At 37.3% G+C, this 26,869-nt stretch overlaps 1 protein-coding gene across 4 annotated transcripts in view; it reads left to right on the top strand.

The window, feature by feature from the left end:
• LOC122904336 (MDM2 binding protein) overlaps nt 1–26,869 on the top strand; it is a 74,780-nt gene that overhangs the window by 35,228 nt on the left and 12,683 nt on the right. For 3 of the 4 annotated variants that reach the window (XM_044245027.1, XM_044245029.1, XM_044245026.1), the window contains 6 exons: nt 813–986; nt 2,774–2,881; nt 10,485–10,646; nt 15,379–15,496; nt 22,061–22,216; nt 25,376–25,471. In XM_044245027.1, coding sequence (XP_044100962.1) covers nt 813–986; nt 2,774–2,881; nt 10,485–10,646; nt 15,379–15,496; nt 22,061–22,216; nt 25,376–25,471 — 814 coding nt within the window. The remainder of the gene's footprint in view (nt 1–812; nt 987–2,773; nt 2,882–10,484; nt 10,647–15,378; nt 15,497–22,060; nt 22,217–25,375; nt 25,472–26,869) is intronic. The other variant, XM_044245028.1, reaches the window with a different exon arrangement.

Genomic DNA, 26,869 nt, shown 5'->3' with positions numbered 1-26,869 from the left:
CTCCACTGTTTTTCTCAGCTTCCTTAGCAGTCTGTACCAATTACTCATTTGCTTTCCTGCTTTCAAAATTAGTTTCTGTTGTCTCTTCTGTCAGATAGACTGTCCTTGTAGATTTATGCTATTTTTAAAATCTCTTTATTCTCATTTTGTGGAATTTCAAGAGATAGTGAAAATGAATGCTTATGTCCAATTTACCATCTTCAACAAAAAAGGGACTCTACTTCTATTTTTAATCTCAAAGGCTTCACAGTTTTTCTTTGACCTTCGCTATAACCCTCACTTGATTTGTTTTTAAAATACACAAGAAGCTGTCTTAAGTGACCTTCATGTAACTGGCACACCAGATTAATGAATGCTCTCCATTCCCTCTGTAAAATACATTATGGATGGCCGCTGCAGGGACCAAAAAGCTCCCCTGGAGTGCGTCTGTACACTTCTTCTCCATCAGTGGAATTGTGTGTGTGCTCACAGGGTCAGTTTATTCTATTTTAAAGAGATAGGAGTGGAAAGAGTAGTTGATACGTTATGAGTGTGGTCATGTAAGAAAGATATCATGGAACTCTAGTGGGCAACATCAAGAGTTAATGAACAAGGACACATCATTTTAAGGTAAAATGTGTACGCTTTATATCATTTTGTTATGATTGTCTGCTTTCCGTTTTCTGAGTTAAACAAGTGCTACTTAAAATGGTTGCTTAACAGCTTGTTTTTAAATAACAGAAAGTCATTATGCCCTATGGGTCAAATGACTGATTCTGCCCTGTTGCATGCTGAGTTTTCACATACTTAACAAGATCATTGTTTTTGCTTAGTTCCAGATGTTGAAGTGAAAGGAGAGTGTGCTAGCTATTATCTCCTGCTACAAGGTAATGACAACAGAAAATGTAAAGCCACATTGATTCACTCAGCCAACCAGATCAATGGCTCGTTTGCACTGAGTTTAATTCATGGAAAGATGAAAGCAAGGACAGTAGAAGCCAAACTGAGTAAGTGTTAATTTTAGAGGGAAAATATTTTTATATTTGTTAGTATATGCAGTTAACTTCTGTGGTTTTTAATGCTTTTATTTTCCCCAAACTCCATTTCACTTTCAATTTACCTTTTCTTTCGAACATATTACAGCATGTACAAACAGTTTAGAGTACAGATAATTCATCCATTTTTCATTATACTTAGTATAATTTAGTAGGTCAGCTTTTGATTCCAAAAAGGAAATTTTTAGTATTTTGCACTTATTTATTTTTAAAGATTTTATTTTTTTACTTCAGAGAGAGAGCTCATGTGTGGAAGCATGAGGGGGTGGGGCAGAGGGAGAAGCAGACTCTCCACCGAGCAGGGAGCCTGACAAAGAGCTGAATCCCAGGACTCTGGGATCATGACCTGAGCTGAAGGCAGATACTTAACTGAGCCACCCAGGCACCCTGTTTGTATTTCCACTTTATTTTTTTAAGATTTTATTTATTTATTTGTCAGAGGAGAGATAGCACAGTCAAGTAGAGTGGCAGGCAGAGGCAGAGGGAGAAGCAGGCTCCCCACCAAGCAAGGAGCCTGATGTGGGACTCAATGCCAGGACGCTGGGATCATGGCCTGAGCTGAAGGCAGCCGCGTAACTGACTGGATCACCCAGGCATCCCTGTATTTTCCACTTTAAACATATAATATTTTTCTATAATTTAGCTCTCATTTTACTTACTTCCTCTCAAGTATCTTGTTCCATTTTATTGCCCTTTTTTTTTCCTCTCCAAGTTTTTCTTATCCATCAGTGTATGCCAAACCACTCCAAAGTTAGCTTAAAAAATGACTATTTGTTATTATTTTTCATAGTCCTTTGGGTTGACTGGGCTCAGCTGGATGGTTCTATTTGGAAGTCCCCATACATGTGCGGCCACTTAAAAAGCTAGGGCTCTGTTCTCCTGCAGACTTAATGGAGGCTGTGTAAGAACGCTTCTTCACCTACCTGTTTGGCTCCTGGGTTAGAATGGCTGGAATGAGATCTAACGTTCTCTTCATGGTCTATTTTCTCACAGACAGCTTGGGCTTCCTTACAACACTATAGTCTTGGGATAGTCTGATTTCTTACCTGGTTGCTATCTTCTCTTAGAGCATTGTTCTAAGAACCCTCCAGGTTTTTTGACCTAGTCTGAACTCATTCACTGTCACCTTTACTGGAGTACCTTATTGCTTTCATAGAGCTAGCCTGGGTTCATTGTGGAAGGACACAATGGGTGACTAGTAAGTGTGGTTGATTAGGGAGAGTGTCTTTAGAGACTAGCTACCATACTCCCTGCTTTGTATAGGAGTTTCGATAGCTGAAGCCATAAAAGAAAATGTGATGGAGGAAATTCTACTCTGTTACCTAAATTCCCTCAGTTGAAGAGGGAGATCAGAGTTTAAAATGCAAAATAATTTAGTACGCTAATTTCTTCATCTTTTTTTTTTTTTAAGATTTATTTATTTATTTGACAGAGAGAAATCACAAGTAGATGGAGAGGCAGGGAGAGAGATAGAGAGGGAAGCAGGCTACCCGCTGAGCAGAGAGCCTGATATGGGACTCGATCCCAGGACCCTGAGATCATGACCCAAGCCGAAGGCAGCAGCTTAACCCACTGAGCCACCCAGGCGCCCCTAATTTCTTCATCTTAATTATTATTTTGAGATGAGCAAGAGATATGAGTAACTGACTTTTATTTTTTAAAGTTATGTAATAACACGTTTTCTGGGAACTGAATATTATTGTCATAGAACATCCTTAACACTTTTCTCTATTTCTCAGGCTTTCCTTTTGACTTCTTGTCACTTCCACATTTTTCTGGTGAACAACTTATACAGAGAGAGAAACAGTTAGCTAATGTTCAAGCTTTGGCTTTGAAAGAATGTCTGAGTAAGTAATGATTTGTACATTTCATTTTACTATAAGAATGTTGACCTGTTCAGACATAATGCATTGTTACTGTCATACTTTTCTTACTTTGTCTTTTAGGTATAATACTCATTTTTAGAACTATTCTTGATAGAGGTGATGCAGAGTAGAAAAGGTCTGCAACATTTTTTCACCAGATTCAGAATCTTCCTATTTATTCATACATTACTAATAACATTTATAAGAGTGTATTTCTTAAGACTTATTTATTTAGGGAGAGAGAAAGAACAAGGGAGGGACAGAAGGAGAGAGAGAGAGAGAGTCTCAGGCAGACTCCTTACTGGGTACGGAGCCTGGCGCCGAGCTCAATCTCATGACCCTGAGATCACAACGTGAGCTGAAATCAAGTGTCAGACCCTCAACTGACTGCACCACTGAAGCACCCCATAAAAATATTTCTTTAGGAAAATTTTGTATTCCATTCTTTTTAACTGTGTGCTGGGAAAGGTAGCTATGGTTTTTAAATTCTGATTAATATAGAATTTTTGTAAAATTTCTCATTTTATATTCTTGTTATCAGGAGGATAAAGACTAAAAATACAAGGAAATACAACTATAGAGAAATTAATGTGCTAACTTAAGCATTGATTCTTAGACTTTAACCATGACTATTAATAATAACAAATATCACATACGTGCAGAGTGAAGTTAACATTATGGGTTTTTCCTTATTCGGGAAATTAACACTTTTTCCAAGGGTCATAGTTTAAGGTTTTACAGCTATTATTAAATGTTTAGTTTGTATCAGTTTTAACAATCTTCAATAAATAATCATTCATTAGTACCTAATATGAACTTATTTTAAGATAACTGATACGAATTTTTAAGAAATTGAGTCAAATTGTGAGACCTCTTTAGTAGTGTATAGAAAAGTGTGATATTAGAACTAAGTAGATACATAATAAATAAAATCTTTAAAAAAAAAAGAACTAAGTAGATACATTATAAAATAAAAGCTATCATCGTTTTTGTAAAAGCATTTTAAAAATATCTGGAATTCAGTAGCCTATTTTATTCAGTGGAAAATAATTTTAGAATACTTGGTCTCAATTGTTCTTTTTATTAACCTACTTTTTCAGTTGCACAAATCAGTGTAATTGTGTAATCTTGAACTCCTCCAACCATTGATTTTTTTTGTTTCAGTGATACTAGCTCAAGGAAAATATAGTTGGAAAGGCAAATCAGTTTCAGTAAAAAATAGCACATGTTAAAACCAAGAAAAAGGAAACATACTAAAATAGTACTTTTGTGGCTGGAAAAACCCTAATTTCAAATATCAGCCTGCAGTGTTATTCATCTCTTGACTTCGCTGTGTCCCTGTCAGAGTCAGCAGGACCTGCTCTATTGCCTTAAGCCTGTTGCAGCTTTGTAACTCTGTTCCCTCACTACCTCGTCACCTCTCTCCCTTAGCCTCCCAACCAGAAAATCTGCCAGAGTAGAATAGGCTGCTCTGGAAGCTGACTCGTTTCTCCTTGGGGTAGGAAGGGTTAACCTTCCTGTGGCAAGCCTGACTGGCAGCTCTACCGAAGTGCTAAGTAAATGCTCCAAGTGTAGGAGCACGAGCAGCTGAGTCCTAGGTATTGTGGCTGTTAAGGGTGCCACAGCTCCGCGCCAGGAGCCTGGCGCAGGGGCAGGTGGGGGTCTGAAGTTGAGGGAAGCCTTGCAGCTCGTCGCTGCTGGAGAAACCAGCTCTGGGCCTTTCCACAAAATGACCAGTTTGCAATCCAAGGCATGTAATCTTGATGAAAATTAGTAACCCAGTTAATCAGTTTATGATGGAAGTACTTGCTGAACCAAGCTCTGCTCTATCCAGAGAGTTAATACTGGATTAAAAATGTGGGGTAAGGTTGCATCTGTTAAGAATTCCTGTATCTTAAAAGACAAGAAAATGACAGCAAAACAAAGTTTCTTATGTAAGCATGTCTGACTGTATTTCAGTGATCTTCAGAGAAGTGAAATGTAAATATAAAAGTGCTGAAAATGGTATAGTTAATTAACTTACACATGGTGAAAACTACTCTACTAGGAACAGCTTTCTTTGGAAAAAAATAAACAATTCAGAATCAATACAAAGATGATAGCCTTTGGTATAAAATAAGAAGTTGTTCAAGAAGATTATTTTTCCCCAAAATTATCAACAAGATAAGGAGTAGACTTACTATCTCTCCACTATTTCTCTGACCAGTATTGAATCAGAAAGAGCAACTGGAAAAGTTTGCATGAAAATGTACATACATTACTGAGACACTTTGTTGCTTAAAATAACACAAAAATCAGTTTCTGTTATGATTTAATTTTTTAGAATAATTACTTCCAGTAGTTTTATTTTATTTCTTAAGATTATATTTAATAACATCATATTAGAATGATATTTATAATTTTATAAGTTTTTCTACTTGATTTTTTGGTAGTTTATAAATTTTTTATATTTGGAAATATTAACTGTCTTGTTTCACTGATTTTTAAAGAAAAAGTTTAAGAATGCTAGACAATTTTTAAATTAAAGACCATTCAGCATGATGCCAGACAAATACCAAAGCAACAACAGTATTGTCATTTTGCTCCAGTATTCCGGTCACACCTCTGAATTCCCCACATCTTTTTTAAATACATAGAACCTGGGTTGCCTGGGTGGCTCAGTGGGTTAAGCCTCTGCCTTCGGCTCAGGTCATGATCCCGGGGTCCTGGGATCGAGCCCTGCATCAGGCTCTCTGTTCAGCAGGGAGCCTGCTTCCTCTCTCTCTACCTGCCTCTCTGCCTACTTGTGATCTCTCAAATAAATAAATAAAATTAAAAAAAAAAAACTTTAAAAAATAAAATAAATTCATAGAACCTAGTACAAACCTGATTGACCCTCAGCCTCCAGTACTTTCGGATATTCTACTGTCTTTTTCTTTACTAAATCCTAAGTAATTGCTAGCTTTTTTAGGAATAACATTCTTTTGCTGATCCATTTTTAAAACTTTAGTCCAATGTTTTTCTCCCAAACCTTTGCCACTTATGTGTACATTCATTAGTGTAGAGAATAATTTTTGCTTAGGTAAATTATTCTGTTCATAACCCTGTTAAACTTCGTCTGTTTCCTCTTCTTTTTTGGTCATTAAGGCCAGGAGGAAGTCTTACCACGCTTTCCAGATAGCCCGATGTTGTAATATAATTGACTATTTTAATAAGCATGGGTCTGGTTCATGATTTAAGTTTTTTTTTAACGTTAATAAAAATATAGAGCTGAGTTCCAAAGCACATTACCTATTGTGTATATTTCAGATGAAAACAAACCATTGATAACTTTTCGTTTAGAATGGCTCCCAGCAGATTGTACAGAAAATAAAAAGCTTCATTACTTTTTATTTTCTCACTAAGAAGATGTAATAACAGCAGCATATTTTACAATCTTACTTTACCATTACTAATGTTCTTGAGTGCAAGAATCTTGTGTTCCTTATCTTGGATCACAACTGGAACGACCCTACCAATATCCACATTACTATGGTGGGATTTTTCAGAGGTGTCCTCGGAGAGCTGATGTTCTAAAGTAGAGCCTCTAGGCCAGCTGCTTCCTTCTCAGCCTACTCTCTTGCATTATTTATGTGTCAACCTCATGTAATAATGGGTTCTAATCCTCTGTGTCCAAGGGCACAGCATAGTGCTTTATAGACAGCACATAATGTTGAATTGACTTCTGTATGAATTTATAATTTACTGTTTTATTATAGAAGAAAATGTTATTAGTCCAGAAGTGTTTAGAAGTGTAATATTTTTATGAAAGTAGTACATGGATCTATATTTAAGATGTAAATGCTACTGAAAAACTTCACGTGGAAACCAGCAGTAGCCTACTGTCTCTTGTCCATCTTTCAGTCTTGGTAGGCAGCGACCCGCAGCTGTTCCAGCTGGTTTTCCTAACATTTCCTCCGGTTTTGTTAATAGTAGGTGGATGCTGCTGTTTCTTAATTTGCCAGTTTCAGACATTATCTTAGCACCTAGCTCTGAAAGATAAACACTTAGCTTTCTCCTATCATCTTCACGTTCTCTTTCCACCCTTTACAGTGAAGTCATAAATTTTGGTTATATCAGTGGCTAGTTTTAACATTATTACCACCGTATACATAAGCTTACCACTGAGACATGTCATATATGACGATGATCACCTCTTGCATTATCTTTGTTTTTCCTATGGTTGGTGATCATTTTCAATTTGCCCACTCCTCTGTACAGGCAAATGTTTTTCTAGAGGCTCCAGCATTTTTTACACACTTAACATTAAATTCATTGTATGTTCAAACACAGCAGTTCCTTTTTACTTCTCTATTTCTTTCCAGAGTGTTTAATATTTTGTTCTGATAACAGAACATCTTAGAGACTTCTCTTTCTTCTTCCCTTCTTTTGGATTCTCCTTTTTTCTAGACCACTTGTCCTTGGTTTACTCCCTTGTTTGCTTGGAGCGTATCTTTCAGTAACTACTTTGACTAAAACTTTGTGGAATGTAAGTTTTTTTAACCTCTTGCATATCTGAAAATAGCTTTACTTGACTGATAGGTCATAAAGAATCCTAGGTTGAAAATCATCTACCTTCAGAATTTTGAAGACATTGCTTTATTATCTTCTGTGTGACTATTCCTATTGAGAAACCTAATACTATTCTTATCCTTTGTAGTATTTTATTTTTGGTATATTTGTTTTTACTCCTTTCTGGAATGTTTATCTCCAGAAGCCTTGTCCCTGGAAGCTTTACTCTGATTCATGGTGTGTATGTATTCTCTGTCCTCTCCCTCTGTCCTCAGTTTATTAAGCTATAGAGTTGATGAGCCATTTCAATAGAAGATTCACATTCTTAAATCTGAAAACCTTTATCTTTAGTAATTTTTCTTTCTTTTTCAATTTTTTTCTTTCTTTCTAGAATTTTTATTAGTTATATTAAAAAAAAAAAAAAAACCTGGACAGAATACCTAATTTTCTGGACAGAATACTTAATTTTTTTTCCTATTTCCATATTGTTTTCTTTTTGTTCTAGTTTCTAGGCAATATCTTCTGCTTTATTTTAAGCCCCTTTATGGAATGTTTAAAATTTGAGCTCTCGTGTGCTTAATTTTTAGAAGTCTTTTCTTGTTCATCATCTGTTCCTTTATTAAAGAACCCTGTACTTGTTTCATGGGGTGTAGTAGATTCTCTTAGTTCTATGAGAATATTAATCAGAGCAAGCTTTCTTTTGTTCCCTGCAGTGTTTTTGTTTCTGCTGGGCTCCTTTTTCCTTTTTGCTGGCTTTAGTTTCTCTTTTTTATCTTGGACTTTTGCTCTTTTGAGGGTCCCAAAAGAGAAAACCCTTTACTCTCCCAAAGTTGGAACCGATTGAGAAATAAAACTGAACAACACACTGATGGAGATAAGCAACAGATAAAAGCTGTATTGAAGGATATGACTTTCTAGATCTATGCCCAGGTGAGTTTTCTGATACACCCAGAATTGAATTTCCTCCCCTTGAATGAAGAGCTAAGCAAATGAAGATCAACCTTGGGAGGGCAGGGCCCCTTACCACGCAGAGAGCATGCGTCCTGAGGACTTGCTAGCTCAGAGGAAAGTTGGAGAGAAGGATCCGATCAGAGCGTGCCTTATTTCTTCTCCAGGCTAGCTCAGTGAGTGAGGGAGGGAGATGGGAGCTGGAAGTATACTGGATCAAAGTCCTTCCTTCTATGTGTAAACATAAGACTATGGAAATGCAGAGTCCCCTCTTTCCTCAACATGTTTTCTTTTTTGTTTTTAATTTGTTATTTAAATTCAGCGTAGCTAACATATACTGTGTTATTAATTTCAGGGGTAGAATTTGATAATTCATCAGTTGCATACAACACCCAGTGCCCATTACATCAGGTGCCCTCCTTCATGCCCATCACCCAGTTACCCCTTCCCCCCACCCCCACCCCCGCAGCAATTTCCAGTTTGTTTCCTGGAGTTCAGCATCTCTTATGGTTTGCCTCCCTCTCTATTTTCATCTTATTTTTCCTTCCCTTCCCCTGTGTTCATGTTTTGTTTCTTAAATTCCACATATGAGTGAAATCCTATGATATTTGTCTTTCTCTGACTGACTTATTTCACTTAGCATTATATCCTCTAGTTCTAGCCACATCATTGCAAATGGCGAGATTTCATTCTTTTTGATGCACACACACACACACACACACACACCCCATATCTTCTTTCTGTACTCATCTGTCGAGGGACATTCCCATTATTTGGCTATTGCAGACATTGCTGCCATAAACATTGGGATGCATGTGCTCCTTTGAATCACTATGTTCCTTTTTTTAACAAAAAGATTTTATTTGTCACAGAGAGAGAGAAAGAGAGAGCACAAGCAGGGGGAGCAACAGGCAGAGGGAGAAGAAGCAGGCTCCCCGCTGAGCAGGGAGCCTGACAAGGGACTCAATCCCAATACCCTGGGATGGTGACCTGAGCTGAAGGTAGAAAACGTAACCAACTGAGGCACCTAGGCTTTCTAAATCACTGTTTCCTAAATGTCCGATGATTCTTTTCTGTCTGTTCTGTTTTAGATGGGAAGCCTTACATACCTTGCTCTAATATACTGTCTGGCAAGCTGTGGTATAGGGCAGGTGGAGTGACGAGACATCCTTGGTTGTGAGCTCCTATCCCTACCTCCACTTCAATATCAGGATCGTGCTCTTTTCTCAAGGGGCATTCAGTTTTTCAAAAGGGGGGCCCCTTTGCCCTTTGTAGTGGAGCATTTATATTATAGCTGCTGGCTTCCCGGCTCCGGGGCTTGGAGTCGGTCCTTTCAGTATGTACACTTCCGTTTTGTCCCCCAGTTTTAACCCCCATTTCGGGGCTGCCTTTCGGTGTGCCTAATGCTCCATGGGCTGGGACTCTTTTTCAGCTTCTACCAAAAAAAAAAAAAGAGAGAGAGAGAGAACAGAGTTTTCCTGCCCCTTCCCTAAATACGCACGCCATCCTGTTTCAGCCTGTGTCGTCCGCATCCCCCCCCCCCCCCCCCCCCGCCAGTCATCTTCCTAACACCTCACAGCAGCGCCTCTGCGGGGACCCAGATGACTTTCCTCTGCTGTACCAACTCGGCTACCCCTCCACCATCATCTTACCTTCCAATATGTCCAAAACTGTCATTATTTATTGTTTCCGCTTTGGTTGTCCTTTTTTAAATTCCTTTGCTGTGAGTTTAGGTTTGGGGAAGAAGAAGAAAAAGATGGAAGTGGCCAACCTACCACATTTAACTCAAAGTCTTACAGGTTTTACTTTTCACATAAACACCAATGTTCTTAATGCTCTGCGGTATATTCTGAAAACTTGCAAACTTGCCTTTACCATTCATCACTTCGTGGTGTGAACAGATTACTCTATTTTTGTTTATCTCGTGTAGCTGGGAATTCTATCATTACCTACAGATGGGCTGAAAATGAAAACAGGCCTACATAGGAATGTTGATTTGCTGGAGAAATTCAACTTTACTTCTGAAAATATTTATCGTAAGAGTAGTAGATGCACTTCTTGAGAGTTTTTTAAAGTAATAGTTGCATGGTTTTTCTTTGTCTTACAGAAAGGAGAAAGTTGGCCAACCTGCCTGAAGTAGTTTCTATTGATGAACTCAAAAGTCTATTAATACTCATAAGGGAACGCTTTTTAGATCATTTTGACGCTTTTATTCCTAAAACAATTCCAATAAAGACGGACAAAATTAAAACCGCCAATATGTTAAATGGTAAGTTTTTTGTTAGTTTAAATATTAGTTCTTTTCGTACGTATTTCTCATCATTTAGACATTGAAAGCTTTCTGGCACTTCTTTCATTAAGCATGTTTAATATAATTGTTTTGAGCAGAGGGAGAAGCATTTGAAGGTGAGTCCTCTTAGTAATTGTACTCAGCTGGATTTCTACTAAGCTATATTTTCCTAAGATGAGAACAGTTGAACCTACACAGTAAGTTTACCATAGTTAAAACTACCTGCATTAAGATGCTCCCTATTTGCTGTTCATTGTAGCAGGAATAGTCCCCAAATTTCATCGAAGGAACAGGAAATCATTTCTCTATTAACTTACAGCTCTGTCTTCCTGGTTCCTATTCTTGTGATATGTTTGAATACAGTGAAGCTTTACAAGATCTAACAAGAAAGCATTTGATGATTGCCCTGCATTTTAAATGTACAGGGTAATTTTTTTTTTATTCCGTGAGAATCATTTTTATTCCATTGGTTAATAAGAAAATGACCAGAGTCAAGTTAACAGTAATGTTTGTCAGATGCCTTTCTCTGTTTGACACCATAGAGGTACACAAAGAAGTAAAAATGTGGATCCTTAAAAAAAAAAAAAAAAAAATGTGGATCCTTGACTTTCAGCAGGTTATGATGTATGTCGGAAGCTAATTACAGAGAAAGCACGCACTGCCGTTTCAAGAGCCCAGGCTCTGGAGCTCAGGTGCCAGGGCTCAAGTCTGAGTTTTGTTACTTGTTCGCTGGACATCGTTGGGCATTTATTCCACCTTTCCCTGCCTCTGCCTCTTCGTGTTTAAAATGAGCTAATAATGTCTCTCACTCACTAATTGTGAGGATTGGATGAGTTGATGTATGTAAGAACATAATAAATGCCAAAGAACCGTTAGCTGTTTGTATTATTATGATCATCATCATGCCATACCAGTAAGAATGTTCGTAACAGTGCAGAGTAATCAGACGGGTGTTGGAGGCAGTATAAGAGTCCTTGTGAATGGAGGGGGTGTGTTCCGTAAATGAGAGACACAGCTTCTTGGTTGCAGCATGTGCTCCGAAGCCAGACGAACAAGGCTGAGTGCGGCTCTGCGGCTTACTTGCTGTCTGACTTTGGGCAAGTTTTCTAACCTCTCCAAGCCTCAGGTTTTTTTCATCTTTAAATTAGAGATGACATAGGTTGTTAGGAGGATTAAAGGAGCATTATAAGTTGCTTAGAAAGTTGCCTGGTATGAAGTGCTGTATATTTGTTTTTAAATAAACGAATTTAGAGGAGAGGAATATAACTAGGGTAGGAGAATCACAGAACACTTTGTCAGGAGCAAAGGGACTTGGATGTAGGTCTTGAGCGATGCACAGGGTCTAGGTAGAGTGGCGAAGATAGGATTTTCCCAGGGGTAGAAGCTGCATGCCGGTGGAGTATGGAGGTAAGAAAGGGCAGACAGATTCAGACAGAAGCTGGCTTACTCAGAGACTTTGTGCAGGAGATAATGGTTACAAGGCAGGAAGGGCTGCAATCATTGCATGGGTTTTTCTGTAAGTATGGACACGTGTCTTACAGTTACTCATACAAGATCAAGTCCTAGAACACTATTAACACCCTGAGCTTACTGGGGTGCTCATCTTAAAATGTAAATCAGATTATATCACTCCTTTGCTCAGAGTTTTGTCATTGCTTTCCATTGTACATAGAATGTGTCGTCCTTAATACGGCTTACAAAAATCCTACATGATGTCCACCCTCATACTGATTCTGGATTCCTCCAGCGTCACATTTCTGCTTCCTTGGTGCCACAGTCTTTCCGTTCCTTGAGCACGTCACCTTCCTTTCCACCTCAGGACCTTTACACATGTGGTGTCCTCTTTCTGGGATATTTTTCTCCCAGTCTTTACTTGATTAACTGACAGTCATTCTTCCGATCTTGACTTAAATGTTACTTCCTCGAAGAAGCTTTTCCAGACTTTCCTCATTTTAAATTGTTTCCAGTGGTTCTCATCTTCTGTATCTTTCTTTTTATTTTTCCTATTTTAAATTATATACTATAGACGTAATTATTTATTAATAACAGTTTGTCTTCACTGTGAACCATATGTTCTCTGAGAGTGGAGTGTGTCTGCTTGCTTTCTCCAGTGCCCTCGAGCCTAAGACCGTACCCAGCAGAGAGGAGTTGATTCCTCCCAAAATAACATTTAACAAATGAAAGAAACCCTGAAGGTTTTTTTAGAGCCTGAACTGAAATTTGACAGGTTATATGTTTGAATATGACTCCTAATAATGAAGCTGTGATTTTTAACATCCTTGGTAGCTTTTATTTGAGTAAATACATCTAGTTGCAAATTATACAGGAAAAGAAGCAATAAGGTCAATCATATTTCATATTCTGATCCCATTATTTAATAACCATGCTCATTACGAATTATTGGCAATCATTAGGATTATTGTTGTCCTTTTTTTTAAATAAAAACTCTAGCACTCTAGCATGTGTAACATGAAAATCAGCAGGGAGAAAATGTCCTGATCAAACCATTTTCTATACTCATTGCCACAAAGTTGCTAAAAACTTTCACAATGCCAAGTGTCATATCTGGACTCAAAATACAGCAACTGTCTCTTTTACCTCAGGCCATGGGGGCACATAAACATACTGCATAAATGAGTTTTCTTATAATTTTATCAGATCACGGTTTTATTATTTTAGATATTTTAATAAGAATCTTCTAGTATATGTTTATAATTCTTACTTTATTAAACAGAATATGCCGACTACAATATAACCTTTTCTTTGTGATTTATTCGTATTTATGTATGTAAGGCTGGGATGGCTGTGCACGTATTATCATCTGTAGTATTACTTCTTTTTTGTTGGCCTTGATTTGTGTAGGGCAGGTTTTGAGTCCCTATTTCCCTACTGCATTGCTTTCATTTCTTTGTTTCTCCTGTAAAGTAAAACACTTAAAAAAAATAAATAAATAAAATAAAAAGCAGCGTTCTTGGTTTCTCAGAGGCCCTTTTTGTGCTTTTTGGTTATCAGCATGTCCTAGTGTCCTGACTGCCACATAAATAAAATATTGTGTCTTGCTTTACTGTAAGAATTATATTAAATTATACCCCAAAAGTACATATGAATATTTGTCCATGCACTCCTTACTATTTAGTCTATGTCATTTATATTTATGTAAATTGTGTAGCCAACAATAATTAATAATTAATTATATTGTAATATTTAGAACAATTAATGTCTACTTTTATTTAACATGACTTGTGTTCTTTTGAGTTCTCAGCATGTATCTGTTCAGATCTGCTAATGATATTTGCTTTGCACTTATAGTGGAAAGCCATGTCAACATTAAAAAGTAGATTATTTCATCTTAAATTTTATTGCCATATAAAATAGCATTTCACTACTCTTATTATGAGATGGGAAGTAGTATATTTAGATGGTTTTTGGTGGGGGCAATCCAACGTAGTCATTAAAGATATTTTTAAAATGTTCAAGGTTGAGTAGTTTAATGAATAAAGGGAAAATAACATGCAGTTGGCTTTGGTTTTATGTTTTTTCTTTTTTTGTATAAAAATGCATTTACCAAATTATCATTTTGTAAGACTTCAAAGTATAAAATGGATATTTTTGTCAGAACTGTTGGCTAGTCAGACCACTAATGTCCAGTAATTTTCAGCTAATTTATTAGAATAGTATGTAGTAGTTCAAAACAATATAAAAAACCAGATGGTTTGAGAATCCCAAAAGTAGTACAGTTAGTAATTTTGACAGTGCTGAAATAGTTTGGATGTACTCATATTTTATAATGCAAATGGAAACTGTCCCTTTTTTTTTTTGTAAATTTTTTTTTTTAAGATTTTATTTATTTATTTGACAGAGATCACAAGTAGTTAGAGAGGCAGGCAGAGCGAGAGGAGAAAGCAGACTCCCCACTGAGCAGAGAGCCCAATGCGGGGCTCTATCCCAGGACCCTGGGATCATGACCTGAGCCGAAGGCAGAGGCTTTAACCCACTGAGCCACCCCGGCACCCCTGTCCCTTTGTTTTTGATACAGACTGTAGTATTATTAGCAATCTCAGTTCATTGCAGCATACTAGCTAGAAGAGTAAACACACTGTTAGTGAAATAACATTTAATGTTAGTGATTTACTTGAAGATGTATATGTATATAACGTATAATATATGTATATTATATGTAAATGGATAAGTGAAAATTCTTCCTAAGGTAATCTTTATCTGAGAACATCTTGTATTATCTATTATATTATTATACTTTTGAGAATGAAGTAATCTCTTTTAAGAACATGAACTTTTGGGGGCACCAGGTGGTTCAGTGGGTAAGTATTGCACAGCTTATGCAACACAGCTTTTTTTTTTTTTTAAATAATCAAGTATTTTGTTCTTGCCTTTTTTTTTTTTTTTTAAAGATTTTTATTTATTCATTTGACAGAAATCACAAGTAGGCAGAGAAAGAGAAGTAGGGAAGCAGGCTCCCCATTGAGCAGAGGCTCCATCCCAGGCTCCATCCTAGGACTTTGAGATCATGACCTGAGCCGAAGACAGAGACTTAACCCACCAAGCCACCCAGGCGCCCCCCAACACAGCTTTATATACACATGTGTGCATGTACACATGGATGGATGGATAGATCTACATGTATATATTTTCATATAGCAAAATTCAATATGTTAACAATTTTCAGTACTTATTTAGATTTCTTTCCCTTTAGACAGCAGTTCAGTGGAACCTACTTCTTCAAATCTAATGGAAAACAACCCTCTGGAATGGCCAGAAAGGCATGTTCTTCAAAATTTGGAAAATTTTGAAAAAGCTAAACAGAAAATGAGGTAATATTTAAATAACTCAGTATTTTTAAATGAGCATTTTTTTTCTTAATCTTTACATTGTTTGTGAAATGTACATACTTTCTAGTTTTCGTAGAAAATAATATTTCCCTTATTAAAGGAATGTATGCGTACTGTAAGTAGATGGAGCGTTACAGAGGAGGGTGTTGAGACAGTGCTGCCCCTTCTCACCCTCTGCTTGTACTTTCTGTGTGTACATATTCACTCTTAACGTTTTAGTGGATCCCTTTCTAGACTCTCTTTACTGCTCTATGTTCTGGGTGTTAGAAGATGGAAGAGGGACGGTAAAGTATCCTCCAAACTGAGAAGGCACTCGGAAATGTAAAAACGAAGCAAACCCTTCCATACCTTCTACATAGTTTTATTCAGAGTAACTTACTGATGGGGTTTCAAGCAGACGACAGTTCAGCCCTGGGCAGCTGTTCTCCACAAAGTCCGGGCCATAATCTGTAGACTTTTGTAGAGTGAGGGGATGAGCAGAGGTCATCGTAGTGAGGTCAAAATGTTTAGCATATCTGGTGGGGCCATCTGTGTGCCAGAAAGGAGAAAGGGGAAGAAACTAGGCTATCTCTGCTAGTTACCTAAACAGCTTCAGGGATGGTCGGAACAAGCCTTTCCAAATCCTGGTCAGGGCATTCATCAACCTCCAGGAGACCCGAAACACGTAGTCCCAAGAGAGGTCATTGCATGAATGGGATGGAGGGCCAAAGATGGAGTCAGTATCATCAGCACTCCCCCATCTGGCATATTTTCTTGACCTATGCTTTCATCTTTTACTTTTTTGAAGGTTATATTTTAAATTCCTGAAAGGTTTTTTTTTGATTCTCAACTCTGTTTTTTCATTAGCAATCTCTTCTTTTATTAATGATGAGAATTCAGAAGATATTAAAAGCATGTTAATTGGAAACTTCTTTTAACTTGTTTTCTCTGTTCCTTAGATGATCTCATTATCCCTGGACCTGTTCTGTTTGTTCCTCTGGTGTTTTTTTCTTATGTGTAGCTTTCCTCCCATGTCTGATGGTCCTTGATTGTTGCTAGGTTGGAATTTAGTACGAAGCTGCTTTATATAGGTAGTTGATGTTAATTTTCTCTCTATATGTGTCGTTCTGTTTCCTGCCTCTTCTCATCTGAATATCGTGGGGAGGGAGATGCAGGTAGGGGCATACTTAGAAGGCTTCACGTTGGGACACCTCTGGGGGTATCAGAAGGTAGGCAGCCTTGGTCCTTCACTCAGTACTGAATGAATACTGAATTCACTTTATGCTGGGGGCATCAGCACTGAGGTTGGGACAGGCACCTAGTTCTGGATCTTCAGAGAGCAATTTCTCTGTTTTTCACTTGAGATAAAATTGCAGGGATAAGGGGAGGTGTGGGAGGGTGGTCCTTGAACAGTTGTTCTAGTAGGACTCTTAAAAGGCATTGCTGGATTTCTCCCCACTGCCACTCCGCCTCTCTGTCGAGTCTTTTACCTGTGGCATTGTGGGATGAGAAGAAGACAGAGGCCACATTGTTCTGTTTCTTTCTCTAGCTCTAATTTACATGCTTGCTCTAGTTTATCACTTTTGTTTTTTCCACCATTTTTTCATCTAACATTTCTCAACCTTCCTATGAATTTAGTGTTTGGTACTTCCTTACTGTGATTTCCATTTGTTCGAGTGGAGAGGTTAATGTGTATGTTTAATGCATCATCATCTTGAACTAGATTGTTTGTCATTCAAGGTCTAGATCAAATATCACGTTTCTCTTAAGCCTTTTATAAATGTTGCAACTCAGTGTTCTCTTCCTTCATTAAGCACCCAAGGACTAGATCATTACCTCTGTCATGAAGCTTATTTTATTGCACCTTTTTTACCTCATTCTACATTGGTATATCTATCTCCTTTTATTCTCCTTACCTCCTTTCTCCTACTCAAGTCATACCTATATTACTAAATTACACGCAGTGTTTGTGAGTCTGTACATTATCATCAGTGAACTCTTTTTAGTGTCTTCCAGTGATATTTACAGAGTCAATGCTCAACTACTTCTCAGTGCATCACAATATGGGGAGATATCATTGAATTCTTGGTTGGGAACAAAAATTACTTTGCATATTTTCAGAATTTGTATTGTGTTAAAACAGGCTTCACTGGTGAATTAAGGAATCTTTACATAGTGAAATTCAGAAGGCAAGAATTTGATTTTGGACAAACTCACCTATTCTGTGACTTTGTTGCTTCATCCTTAAGATGGGGATAGCAATCCCAGTTCTAATTCAAAGTTGTCAATGCTTACAGAGATGATTTATGAAAAAATACTTTGTAACTTTGCAAACACTGGACAAAATAACATGCTATTATTTTATTGATTGATTGATTTTAAACTAAGACATATCTTGGTGGTGTAATTTGTCACAAACTGTGCTTTGAAATTGCTTTGATATCTTTGTGTTTAGGGTCCTATGTAAATGCAAATTACACATGCCCCCAATGCATCTGGCCTATAAAATGACTGGGAGTAATATTCATTAAGAAACCTTTGTGAATCACAATTAGAGAATAGCTGTGTAGAAATTAAATTAAACTCATAATGTAGTTCCTACCCTCTTAGGGTATGAAGTTCAGAGAAAACATTTGTGTATTTTCTTGTTTGACTGTTTTTATTAGATTTATATTTTCAATTTAAAAGTCAAGCTCTATTACAAAGCTGTAATCATCAAGACAGTATGGTACTGGCACAAAAACAGACATACAGATCAGTGGAACAAAATAGAGAGCCCAGAAATGGATCCTCAACTCTATGGTCAACTAATCTTCAACAAAGCAGGAAAGAATGTCTAATAGAAAAAAGACAGTCTCTTCAACAAGTGGTAGTGGGGAAATTGGACAGCCACATGTAGAAAAATGAAACTGGACCATTTCCTTACACCACACACAAAAATAGACTCAAAATGGATGAAAGACCTCAATGTGAGACAGGAATTCACCAGAATCCTTGAGAACATAGTCAGCAATCTCTTCCTCTTCAGCCTCAGCAACTTCTTCCTATAAACATCTCCAAAGGCAAGGGAAGCAAGGGCAAAAATGAACTATTGGAACTTCATCAAGATCAAAAGCTTTTGGGCGCCTGGATGGCTCAGTGGGTTAAGCCGCTGCCTTCGGCTCAGGTCATGATCTCAGGGTCCTGGGATCGAGTCCCGTATCAGGCTCCCTGCTCAGCAGGGAGCCTGCTTCCCTCTCTCTCTCTCTGCCTGCCTCTCCATCTACTTGTGATTTCTCTCTGTCAAATAAAAAAAAAATAAAATCTTTAAAAAAAAAAAAAAAAGATCAAAAGCTTTTGCACACCAAAGGAAACAGTCAACAAAACCAAAAGACAACTGACAGAATGGGAGAAGATATTTGCAAATGACATATCAGATAAAAGACTAATATCCAAAATCTTAAAAATTTATCAGACTCAACACCCAAAGAACAAATAATCCAATAAAAAATGGGCAGAAGACATGAACAGATATTTCTGCAGAGAAGACATCCAGATGGCGAACAGACGCATGTAAAAGTGCTCAACATCACTCAGCAACAACAGGAAAATGCAAATCAAAACCACAGTGAGATACCACCTCACACTAGTCAGAATGGCTAAAATTAACAAGTCAGGAAATGACAGATGCTGATGAGGATGCGGAGAAAGGTGAACCCTCCCACACTGTTGGTGGGAATGCAAGCTGGTACAGCCAGTCTGGAAAACAGCATGGAGGTTCCTCAAAAAGTTGAAAATAAAGTTACCCTACGACCCAGCAATCGCACTACTGGGTATTTACCCTAAAGATACAAATGTAATCATTCTAAGGGGCACATGCACCTGAATGTTTACAGCAGCCATGTCCCCAATAGCCAAACTATGGAAAGAACCTAGATGTCCATCAACAGAGGAATGGATAAAGAAGATGTATATATATGTATACACACACACACACACACACACACAATGGAATACTATGCAGCCATCAAAGGAAACAAAATCTTGCCATTTGCAACAATGTGGATGGAACTAGAGGGTATTATGGTGAGCAAAATAAGTCAATCAGAGAAAGAGAATTATATGATCTCTCTGATATGAGGAACTTGAGAGATGGGGCAGGGGGTCGTGGGGGCTAGGGAGGGAAAAAATGAAACAAGATAGGACCAGGGAGGGAGACGAACCATAAGAGACTCTTAATCTCAGGGGTGCCTGGGTGACTCGGTGGGTTAAAGCCTCTGCCTTCAGCTCAGGTCATGATCTCAGGATCCTGGGATCGAGCCCCACATCAGGCTCTCTGCTCAGTGGGGAGCCTGCTTCCCCCTCTCTCTCTGCCTGCCTCTCTGCCTACCTATGATCTCTGTCTGTCAAATAAATAAACAAAATCTCAAAAAAAAGAGACTCTTAATCTCAGGAAACAAACTGAGGGGTTGTGGGGGGTGGGAGGAGGGAGAGGGTGGCTGGGTATGGACATTGGGGAGGGTACGTGCTATGGTGAGTGCCGTGAATTGTGTAAGACTGATGATTCACAGACCTGTACCCTTGAAGCAAATAATACATTATATGTTATTAAAAATAAATAAAATTTAGATAAATAAATAAAAATAAAGGATAGGAGTGGGAAAGGGACACACTGTTGGTACATTATTGATCTTTACAGAAATAGAAGTCTAAAACCATAGTGTCAACATTTTAATTATATAATCACCAATAATATGCTCGATTGGAGTGATTAAGTAATCAGGAAGTAGTTGTAGTACTAGAAAGTCATGAATTAATTTTTTGTGCAGGTATTGAAAGATTTTATTTCTGCTTTGTGGCAGATCGATAGCATGATCTGTGACTCAGTGCTTGATAAAACCACTGCAAGTGTTTTCCTTTTTCTGGTTTTTAAACTTCCCTTGAGATTTTTGGGTTTACAGAGTGAGAGTGTAGGTAGAAATAGTACCTAATTCAGGGTCAGTCCGGTTCCAACTATCATTTTAAATGGCTCTGTCACCCTGGGCTTATAATACAAACTAATGTGTGGTAGTATCTTTTTCTGAAAATCAGTAATAATGATTCTTTTCTAGGTCTGGTACACTGACTTTCACTTTAGAAAGTACTTGTTTTCAGGTATTCATTTTGAGATAAGAACTGTTCTGTCTTTGTCAAGGAAATTTGTAAGGATTAAGAACACATTGTATCTCAAATAGTTTGAGAAGTATAAACTCTTGTATATATTTCAGGTATAATAATGATTCAGTGCTTATTCGTAATGTTATAATCATGGCTAGGAGAGACCTTGGGAGAGATTTCTGATAACTGTCTCATTTCATGGTTGTGCTTCAAGTAATCTTTCAAGTTCATAGAAAATTGGAACACTCACTTTCTACCATCAAAATTTTTGAGATTATGGGGTTTCAGAACATACAAAAACATTTAGATTGAAATTTTATAGAATGGATAACTTCACACTACTAAATAATCATGCCATCATTTATTTATTTTTTAAAAAATTTTTTTAATTTATTTTTTTCAGTGTTCCAAAGTTTATTGTTTATGCACCACATCCAGTACTCCATGGAATACATGCCCTCCTTAATACCCACCACAAGGCTCACCCAACCCCCCACTCCCCACCCCTCCAAAACTCTCAGTTTGTTTCTCAGAGCCCACAGTTTCTCATGGTTTGTCTCCTCTTCTGATTTCCCCCAACTCACTTCTCCTAATTTGTTTATTTTAGAGAGAGAGCAGGGGTGAAGGGCAGAGGGAGAGAGAGAATCTCAAGCAGACTACCCGCTCAACTCAAAGCCCAGTGCAGGGCTTTGATCCCATGACTCTGAAATCATGACCTTAGCCTAAATCAAGAGTCAGATGCTCAAGGACTAAGCCGCCCAGGTGCTCCTTATGCCATCATTTATAATGAATGTAATTATGCGGGGTGCCTGGGTGGCTCAGTGTGTTAAGCCTCTGTCTTCGGCTCAGGTCATGATCTCAGAGTCTTGGGATCGAGCCCCTCATCGGGCTCTTTGCTTAGCAGGGAGCCTGCTTCCCTCTCTCTCTCTGCCTATTTGGGATCTCTCTCTGTCAAATAAATAAAATTTAAAAAAATTCTTAAGGGGCGCCTGGGTGGCTCAGTGGGTTGGGGCATCTGCGTTCGGCTCGGGTCTTGATCCCAGGGTCGTGGGATTGAGCCCCGCATCAGGCTCTCTGCCTGGCAGGGAGCCTGCTTCCTCCTCTCTCTCTGACTGCCTCTCTGCCTGCTTGTGATCTCTGTCAAATAAATGAATAAAATCTTTAAAAAAAAATTTTTTTAAAGAATAATTATGCTTATTTTAGTCAAGTAGTAGCATTACTGACATGGTTAACAATAAGTTTTACTTTGACTTACAGATTTTTAAAAATATACTTTTATACTAAATGATTCACAAAGATTTTACTTTATTTTCTTTCCTCAGTATATAGTTCTGTAGTTTTCTTTGTTCTGGTTTCTACTCATATCACCTTTTCCTGACTATGGTGAATTCTGATCTACTTTTAACAATCTATATAACGTTATTTTTTCAGAACTGGTTCATTACCTCGTTCATCTGAACAGTTGCTGGGTCACAAAGAGAGTCCACGGGACTCGATCACATTATTGGATGCAAAAGAATTACTAAAATTCTTTACCTCAGATGGATTACCAATTGGAGATCTTCAGCCTTTACAGATCCAAAAGGGGTAAGTGACAAACTTATAATTGCCAATTAATTTTTTTAAAGATTTTATTATTTATTTAACAGATAGGGATCACAAGTTGGCAGAGAGGCAGGCAGAGAAAGAAGGAAGCAGGCTCCCTGCTGAGCAGAGAGATGGATATGGGGCTCCATCCTAGGACCCTGGGATCATAACCTGAGCTGGCGGCAGAGGCCTCAACCCACTGAGCCACCCAGGTGCCCCATGCCAATTAAATTTTTTTTTTTAAGATTTTATTTATTTATTTGACAGAGCGAGAAATCAGAAGTAGGCAGAGCAAGCGGTGGGGAGAAGGAAGCAGGCTCCCTGCTGAGCAGAGAGCCCGATGCGGGGCTCGATCCCAGGACCCTGAGATCATGACCTGAGCCGAAGGCAGAGGCTTAAACTACTGAGCCACCCAGGTGCCCACCAATTGATTTTTTAAAAATCATTTAAAGCACATTGCATCTCATTACCTTTGTTAATTGATGCCTATGCTCCTTGGGCTCCAGGGATTATCGGTTGGACTTAATCCTCACATTTTACCTTAGCCAATGTCCTGTTATTTGGTGTTATTGAATATAAGGAAAATAAGGATAGTAAAAGCAAAAGCAACCTCAGTTTATTCCCTGTAGAAGCAGTAGTTTCTACTTTGTATACAAAGAAGAAAAAATTGTAATTTGACTTGCAAATTTTTTAAACTCTTTTTTCTACATTATTCTCTAGTTTTGAGTTTTGCCATTACCTGTTATGACATTGTCATGTCATGCCTAATATTAGCAAAAAGCACAGCCTTCAGCTGAAGAGGACAGAAAAGTATAATAAATATGCTTTTGAAACTATAATATTACTGAGTACTCAGTGTCTATGTGAAGAGTTTACTGCTAATTTGACTTCCAAGACAAATAAGTTACTAGTTAATAAATACCAGATGTTGCTAAAGCTGACTTAATTACAGGTAAAATTGTGATGTCAATTACCTGTGAGATTTGAATTGTTTGATCACTCTCCCATCTTAATTGTTAATCCATTATTTTGAAGACCTCCCAGAGAACCTTAAAAATTATAGATCATTTTAATCACTTCTACAAAACTTGTTTTGGCAAATATTGATTTTAAAGGTACACTTGGGAAGGGATTTATTTGACATTAGTTCTATCTCATAAATCATCCTGGAGCTTATTACCTTCATGTGAATGTTCACTCGAGAGAGAGAGAAGGAGCAACTTTGAAAACTTGAGAATCTTAGTAATTATGGGTTTTAATGACTTAATGATCTTAATGACATAAAAGTTGTATAATTTTTCTTTCCTCATAGCTTTGAAATATTGATATTCTTTTTAATGGGAATCAAGAGAGTGAAGAAGTATATCCACATTTTTCATCTAGTTAGCTATTGGATATTGTCCTTCCGGATCATTAAGTATGAATTGACAAAGTTGAACAGATTTTCCAAAACTGAATTTTATATGTTGTACTCTTTGAAGAGAGCGTTTTTCTAGATGCCAACATTAGGGGATATACTTATAGAGGAGATACTATTTTTTCTGTAATTTATAGATATTTTATTTAGAGAAATTTGATACAGTTTCTTCATGTTAATAAAGAATGACAACATTACCCAATAATCTTCTATTAACATTGAAATTGAAGAATGAGATTTCCTAACAATGAATCAGGAACCTGTGGGCTCTTATTAAAATGTCTACCTGTGTAAGGAGCTATTGAAATGTTGAACAAACTGCAGGCATGTCTCCTGTGTGTATACCAAAGAAATACTAAACGTTGACGAAATACATATTTGCTAAAACATTTCGTTTAGAAAGAATAGGTTATGAGTAAATCTAAAGAAAAGTACATAAAGTTGCTGAGAGTATTGAAATAAGAAATGGAAGACACCGTGGTAAGGGAAGGAAGTGAAATGCTAGGTACCTAAATCATTTTACATTAGGAAATTACTCACTTGAATAGTGAGTCATCAAAATCCTGGGGTCATTGCAATTAATTAGTGTTATTTTTTGTGGAACACTTTAAATGGGTGGATTAGGTTATAAATTCTAAGATTCATACTTGGTATATGCCTTATACTTTAATGTAATAATCTCAAATGCTTATTATAGTACCCTCAATAATTTTCAGTGGCAAGTGGGTAGTTTTCATTATTAAACCATAAGGCAAAAAATGTGAGGGCGTACTTACTCATGGAACTATACTATCTGCTTGCATTTCCGTATACCGTCTCCAAGTCTTCTGAATTCAGGCGCCTGGTATTTCATTCTCTTGACTATGTTGCATAGTCATAGAGGCGCCGTTGCATTCTTCTCCCATTTCCATCTAACCTGTTCTGAGCTTCAGGAACATGATCCGTTGAATCGGAACAGTGCCTCTCAACTCAGGAAGAGAAAGGTGAGGGTTGCGGGGAGTGGGCACCTCTTAGAATAAGCAGGAGAGTTTAACCTAATTGCAGTGACCTTCTTCTTCCTGAGATTTTGATATACCACTGCGGGTCTGCATATGGAAGGGGTTGAGCATGAATATTTACTGTAAGCTCACCATATGATTGCTTCTCCCATACCTGCTGATTGGAATCTACTTCAAAAGCATAACCGAAGTCAGCAGTCTCCATATCCTTTGATATCTAACAGGTTGCTAACTCTTAAAGTAGGTGTCAACATGACTATATTCCCAGGGGAAGAAAAATCTGGATTCTTCATGTGTTACAGTAGGAAGTAAATACTTTTGTTACCAAAAGATTTTAATTGACTTTAATTATCCCCCTCCTAAGAAGAACCTAACTAAATGCAACAACATTAGTTCACTATACCAATAACAACAACAAAAAATTCTTCTGGAATAATGCTGTTTCTTGAGTTTCCACTACAAATCATTTTTCATTCTTGATTTAGCCATTTCTCCGAATAGTCCTGTGAAATAAATAACATCATAACTTCAGAAAGTTGACGTGCACGGAATTGTAAGAGACAGAACCCACTTAGGCTTAACCTTGTTTGATTTCTTTCTTATGCTTTCTTGATGTTACATAATTTTTATCCCATGTAAGATTCACTTATAGAAAAGAAAGTCAGATTTTGTTTTCTAGATGCTTTCTTGAACTCTATTTTTCATTAAATAAGCTAAATACAAATGAAAACTTCTTTGTTTTAGGGAAAAGACTTTTGTTCTGACACCAGAACTTAGTCCTCGGAAACTTCAGGGTTTACCTTTTGAAAAAGCCTCAGTGTGTCATTATCATGGGATTGAGTAAGTTTTTATTTACACTTTATTCTTCTGCATGTTGCTGGTGAAGCTTTTCTTTTTTCATTGTGAAGAGTATCTCTAATAAAATATAAAGATAAAAAGCTAAAGAGAAAGTGTATCACTCAGAGAACAAAGCAGTGTGTACACAAGTAAGAGTTTATCTTCTGTTGTTAAAAAAAAAGGTATTTGATGATTGATCAATTTTGTAGCATTTAAATATTATATTATTAATTACCAGAGATTTTAATCAAAAATATTTTCATCCCTATGTTATAAATATGTATTTATACTACTGGTTACATTAATAATCCTTGGTCACTAATTACATTGAAATTACTCAGAAACTATTAGATGAAATGTGTTCCCATTTGCACTGTTAATTATCTTTAAATTTTTCTAGAATTTTTATTGACCAGTTGAATAAAAGTTCAGAGAATTCTCTTGTATAAAGGAATTAGCAGTTTCTGAGGTTATGAACATGCACATCTACCATTTTCACAAGGACAAGAAATTCAGTAATGGTGATAAAATATTTTATGATGAATTTTTAAGACCTTGGTGATTCATTTTGTAAAATAATTTGCCTGAAACATCCTATTTTGATTGGCTTATAAACTTAATCTTCATTTCATGTAAACTTTAAAAATACTGACCGTCTTTCACTCAGAAGCTAAAGATACAAAGGACAATTATTTCTGCCAGTTAGAAGCATATACTCTACAGGGGAGAAAGAAAACACATAATTTAGTAGACTATAAATATGTTAAAATACAGCTATCTGCCCAGTGGTTGGAAGAATTAAATGCCAAGAACTACTTGAGAGTGTTTCCAAGAGGAAATCTGAACTAGGTTTCAAAGAATGAATTGGAGTAAACCTGGCAGAAAAGGCAATGTCTAGGAGAGAAACAAAGTACAGAGTTAAAGATTCTAGGAAGATAAACTACATTTTTTATTTTTTAAAGATTTTATTTCTTTATTTGAGAGAGAGAGCTTGATTGAGCAGCAGGGAGGGGCAGAGGGAAAAACAGGGAGCCTGCTTCTGGGCTCAGTCCCAGACCCTGGGATCGGGACCTGAGCCAAAGATACTGCTTAACCGACTGAGCCACCAAGTCACTAGATTTGTATTTCTGAACAGGAGTGATAAATGTATTGTACTATAATAAGATGAAATCATGAAGTCACAAAGGTCACTAGTGACATGGGAGGGAGATCGATCTTTTTTTTTTTTTTTTTTTTTTGAGGAGTAAAAAAGCCTTTATTTTTAAAGCATGAAATTATATGCTTGGCTATCAAGGCCGTGGAAATAGGAAAGAGAATACAAACTTATAGCTGTCTGAAGAACCTTAGACCAGTTAGATGTTAGAGATGAGAAAAAGGAGATGACAAGAATTCAGGGTTTCC

The sequence above is a fragment of the Neovison vison genome, chromosome 4, assembly GCF_020171115.1.
Source record: "Neovison vison isolate M4711 chromosome 4, ASM_NN_V1, whole genome shotgun sequence".
Taxonomy (NCBI): Eukaryota; Metazoa; Chordata; class Mammalia; order Carnivora; family Mustelidae; genus Neogale; species Neogale vison.
This window is presented reverse-complemented; position numbering and strand designations above follow the sequence as displayed.